This window comes from Myotis davidii, unplaced genomic scaffold (genome assembly GCF_000327345.1).
Source record: "Myotis davidii unplaced genomic scaffold, ASM32734v1 scaffold62, whole genome shotgun sequence".
Lineage (NCBI taxonomy): Eukaryota > Metazoa > Chordata > Mammalia > Chiroptera > Vespertilionidae > Myotis > Myotis davidii.
Genome location: NW_006295180.1, coordinates 2,710,624 through 2,715,845, shown reverse-complemented (window position 1 = coordinate 2,715,845; position 5,222 = coordinate 2,710,624). Strand labels below are relative to the sequence as shown.

Genomic DNA, 5,222 nt, shown 5'->3' with positions numbered 1-5,222 from the left:
ATTGGGCAGAAGCTGCACACACATACACATATACACGCGCACATGCACAGGCGCGCGCGTGCACGCACGTACACACACTCCCTCAGAGTCTCCTATCAGAGCAGATTTAGAGATTCTCTCACCTGTGTGTAAGAAGAAAACACTGTAGAAGGGAAGGACTAGAAAGTACACTTAATGATGTTAAATCCCAGTTTTCCAAGGGAGAACTCCACACGTCTGGCTACAACAGCAACCCTGGGCTTTAACACAGAGGAGGAATTCTGCAGAATCCTGACCAAAGTTTGCGTAAAGGGAAGTAGGGGGTTATTTTATCAGGAGCTGTGCTTCTCGCCAAAGGAAGTAGACAGAAACATTTTCAAAATACTTAGCTCTTAGTTAAAGAGAATTCTGGTATTAAAGTGAAATTGAATCCTCACAGTTCTATCACTGTCCTCACAGTGTGTTTTAAAAACTCTCCTACTGAGGTGAAGTGCTTAGTTTTCTAATAAAGAAAATTCTCTTGATGGCTTCAGAATGACTCACTTAAAAAATAATTCACACCCGACACCCTGTAGCCAGAAGGCTCTGCCGAAGGTGTGCAGGCCCACCTGCAGCACGCGGCGCTCATGGTCCAACTCCTCAGCAGGACAGCAGCGGTCCCCCCTTCCAGCTCCCCTGGACCCTCCCCTGACTGTGCGGACCCACACTCAGCCCCTCAGCTTCCTCCCCACCAACAGCCCCAGGTTGGTCTCCCCTGCCTCCCACCCTTCCCCTCGGACACCCTAGTCTCCTCGCAGCATTTAGGCATAAGCAGGATCAAAAATCTTGAAATTATCCCCTTGTTGAGAGATAGCTAATTCTTTTTTCTCCTTTTTCTGTAATAGAGATTCACTAACATCACCTAACTTTCTAAACTCTATTTTACTAAATACTTATACAAATGATATCTGGAGCATAAATTAAACAGACATAAAGTTGTTATTGCTTTATGACGTCTCTTTGAATTTCACATATTCTTGGGGGCAAGATCACCAGAGAGCAGATACTGGAGCAGGAATTCCCTCATGCTTTTTTCTTACATCCCCAACTGGACTGAAAGTTGTTCAGGGCAGAGGAATCAATGAATAAAGGAAACCCTAATAAGCAAATAGGCCAAACAGTGGAACAACCGAACAACCAGTCACTATGATGTGCGCTGACCACCAGGGGGCGCATCCAGAACATGGTGAGCGTCAGCAGCAGGTGGCAGAGCATGGAACATGGTGAGCCCCAGCCATGGCAGGATGGTGGAGCAGGTGAGCGGGGATGCCAAACCAAGGCAGGGCACTGGTCTCTGTTATCGGGGAGAGCCACTGGTGATTGCTAAAAATTCTTTGCTCCCACACACTGCGGTCCCACCCACCACTCACACCTACTGCCAGCACCCTGTGCCAGCCCCAATTGCTTGGCACCGTCAGCAGGTGTGAGCGGTGGCTGCTGGCCCCAATTGCCCCTCAGGGCTTCTCCACCTCCCCCTGCTCCTGAAAGGCAATCAGGACCAGCAGCCACCTCTCGAACCCGCTGCTGGCACCGGCCCCAATCACTCCGCGCCGTCAGCAGGTGCGAGTGGGGCCAGCGCTGTCAGTGCATGGGAGCAGCAGCAACAGGAGCAAGGCTGCCGGCAGACAGGGGACAGGGGAACACGGCAGGAGGGGCCAAGACCCGCCCTTGTGCCTACCGCAGCTTCATGGACCACAGTTCAAGGTGCATGAATTCGTGCACTGGGCCCCTAGTGTAGGAATAACAATGTAAGTAAGCTCTATATTGTATCTATGTTATATCTAAGAAGGCATATTTCTTTTTTTAATTTAATTTTATTGTTGATAGTATTAACAGATGTCCCTCAATCTGAGTGTATTTCTTTATTGTTGCTTTAAAAACTTAAATACTCTTAGGCCCTGGCCAGGTGGCTAAGTTGATTGGAGCATCATCCTATACACCAAAAGTCATAGGTTTGATTCCCAGTCAGGGCACATACACGGGTTTCAGGTTTGATCCCTGGTGGGAGTGTGTACGGGAGGCAACCAATCAATGTTTTTCTCTCTCTCCCTCTTTCTCTCTCTCTCATCAATAAAAACATATCCTCAGATGAAAGTTAAAAGAAAACCACCTTAAATACTCTTAGATATGCTCTATTCAGGAGGACATGCTGGTTAATAACTCAGGCTGCTATGAACTCATTTTTGTCAGTTATTTCACACAGTTAAGAGGACTGACTGCTCAGATGTATAACTCCATAAATGCATGTTCTCCCTCCTCTTTTGGGTGGGGTGGGGTGAGGAATCCAGCTCCCCACTCAGGCTCCTGCATGTCTGATAGCTGAATGGGTCTTAAACACAGTCCCAGAGCCTGCCACTGTCCAGTGAGCAGCTACCATTATGTGGTACCACAGGGCCTGGGTCACCAGCTGTTAATTTGAACCTGCTGTTTCCCCCACTCCTATTCTGGGTGACAGTGCTTCCGGAAGGCCACCCAACACTTAATGACCCACCAGGGAAAAGCATGAGGCCAACAAAATATCAACAAGTATTCTCTCTCCTGGGAGGTAATAGACATATTTTGTTCAACATCTGTTTCATTACAAATGGGACAAAGAGGAAAAAAATGCAAGTCCTTTATTTAAACCTACTTAGCAAAATGAAGCCTCAGAAAGCAGTCAGCTCAGATTTAAACAAGTGCTACATCAACAAAAGCCGACTCAGAGTTGTGAACAAAAGGAAGTTATTCTTTATTCCAGAAATAGACCTTAGCAAGCCACTGGCTTGGTGCTAATTAGAGAGAAACAGGGCAGGGTGTGGTCATGCACTGCTTGTTAAAGCACCTATCCGAGGCCCACCCCTCCTCCCCCGCCTCCATTGAACTGCTTTAGAAACTCCAACCACCTCTAAATTGTATTCAGAGTGGAACTTTGTACATCTGTGTAACCAAAAGATGCTGCTCCACAGCACAGCACAGCACCCCAGGCATCTTAATTATATAATTTTACTGGAAAAGCAATTACACTTGGAGCATAAAGCAAGAATCCTGTTTCAATCGGCTTAGACCATCCCACAAGAACACTTGGTGCAGGCCGGCGGGCTGTCCACGGCACTCAGGCTGAATGTACTGGGGTCCCACAGTGTTTGTGCCACAAGTCGATGGCCTTGCTCACAATTGCATCTGAGCTGTCCTGGGGAATCTGTGAACAAGCAAACCAGTTTCCGTGAGGTTCCAGTGCTTATAACTTCAGCATCTCCCTCTCTCACTGGGCATAAACCTTACTGCCACAGGAGTTCTCACTGGTTTCCAGAAAGTGATCGCATAAAAGGCTGCTGCCAGGATCTCTGCTTCACAGGCCACCTGAGGACATGCTAAGGAACTCAGACAGCCTGGCTCAAATCCTGCCTTGCCCACCAAACTGTGTGCACCTGGCCAGGTTACGTAAGCTACATGGGTCCAGATCCTATCTCTAAAATGGGGCAGATGGTAGGACCACTCCATAGGGCTATTACAGGATTACATAAAATAATCCATGAAAAACACTTGCCACAGCCCTGGCACTATTAGCCATTAATTATTATAATGTGAGTAATTTATGCAACACACATTCGTGTGGTACCATGTGGTACTCATCATTTACTGGACCAGTGTTCAAATGGTAATACTGACTGATAAAAATAAAAGAACAGCCCTGGCTGGTTTGGCTCAGTGGATAGAGCGTCGGCCTGCGGACTGAGGGGTCCCAGGTTCGATTCTGGTCAGGGACATGTACCTTGGTTGTGGGCACATCCCCAGGGGAGGGGTGGGGGTGCAAGAGGCAGCTGATCGATGTTTCTCTCATATTGATGTTTCTGGCTCTCTATCCCTCTCCCTTCCTCTCTGTAAAAAAATCAATAAAACATTTTAAAAATAAAAAAATAAAAAATAATAAAAGAACAGATTTTGGATCCAGTGAAATTCCTCCAGGTATAAGCCTCCTCACTTCTGCTTCTTACCTGGTTAAAGGTATTCTGAGATACACAGAGGGAAAAGCTGATTCTTTTAGACCTTTCCCAACACGCACTCAGTTTATACGTAAGCACATTAATAAAACCAACTGGGATTCCAACAGCGATGGTAACAGAAATGAAAGGGCTTACAAAATCCCCAAACGCCAGGACTCCTCTTCCATTAGCCAGGATGACTCATCCTGAAGTGACAGGTCTCACCTCTCACTTTCCTCACAAGCCTCCCAGCAGCCCCACCGGGCAGTGTCACAGTGACAGTCTCGCTGCTCAGACCATTGTCCCCCAAACAGAGGACGCAAACTATAATCCACTAATCAACTGTAAGCTATACGGTTTCAAGAGGAAATCTGTTTCTTACAATGTAAAAATATACTGTGTTATTTCCCTGAAATAACTTAATGACTAGGAAAATCTGGCTTGCTAAACGGACTTCCTTTCTGAATTCAAAATGAAATAAAAGGAAGCATACTTACGTTTTCCAGAAACTTTGTTATCTTCTCTGAATTGTTCAGTGCCATTACTTTTAGTTTAAAGGTTAATAAAATTTCCACTGCTACAAAAACTAGGATCTTACAGGATCCACTTACAACTTTATCCCAAACCCTAAAAAAATGAAGAGATGTACAATCAAATTAGGTGAGTTTAAAATTTGTTTACCTAGACATCTCAAATTACAAAATTAAATCAAAACACTCCTTTTTCAGTATAAGCTTCACAGAAGAGCTATAAAATAATTACTCTGATAATTCCTACATCTCTTAAAGTTGGTACTGCACTCTATGCTTAGTTATGTATTGTCCTGTACCGCTCTCTGTATTGTCTCTTCGCAGCTACAGTATAACTCACACCTCAGAAGCGAAAGGCCAGGCCTCCAAAATAACCAGAACGACATGTCTGAAACTAGTGCCTTCATTAAACTTAGGGACACTGTGTTTGAGTCTCAACACTTGACTGCCTTCAGCCACTTTCACGATATCACGATGAAACTAAAAAGTACCAATATTTTCTCTTGATTAGGACTCACCACACTCCTGGGGGGAAAAGGCTATCCTATCTAATAAAAGAGAAACATGGTAATTAGTGTATGACAGCTACCCTTCCCACTGGCTAATCAGGATGATATGCAAATTAACTGCCAGCCAAGATGGCGGCCAGCAGCCAGGCAGCTTGAAACTAACATGAGGCTTGCTTGCTTCAGTGACGGAGGACTCCAACGTT

At 45.6% G+C, this 5,222-nt stretch overlaps 1 protein-coding gene across 2 annotated transcripts in view; it reads right to left on the bottom strand.

The window, feature by feature from the left end:
• Positions 1 to 2,618: 2,618 nt before the first annotated feature.
• TBC1D7 (TBC1 domain family member 7) overlaps positions 2,619 to 5,222 on the bottom strand; it is a 24,259-nt gene continuing 21,655 nt past the window's right edge. For both annotated transcript variants that reach the window (XM_006769717.2, XM_006769718.2), the window contains 2 exons: positions 4,478 to 4,607; positions 2,619 to 3,196 (listed from right to left, as the gene is read on the bottom strand). In XM_006769717.2, the coding sequence (XP_006769780.1) occupies positions 3,110 to 3,196; positions 4,478 to 4,607 (217 nt within the window). In that variant the 3' untranslated portion in view covers positions 2,619 to 3,109. The remainder of the gene's footprint in view (positions 3,197 to 4,477; positions 4,608 to 5,222) is intronic.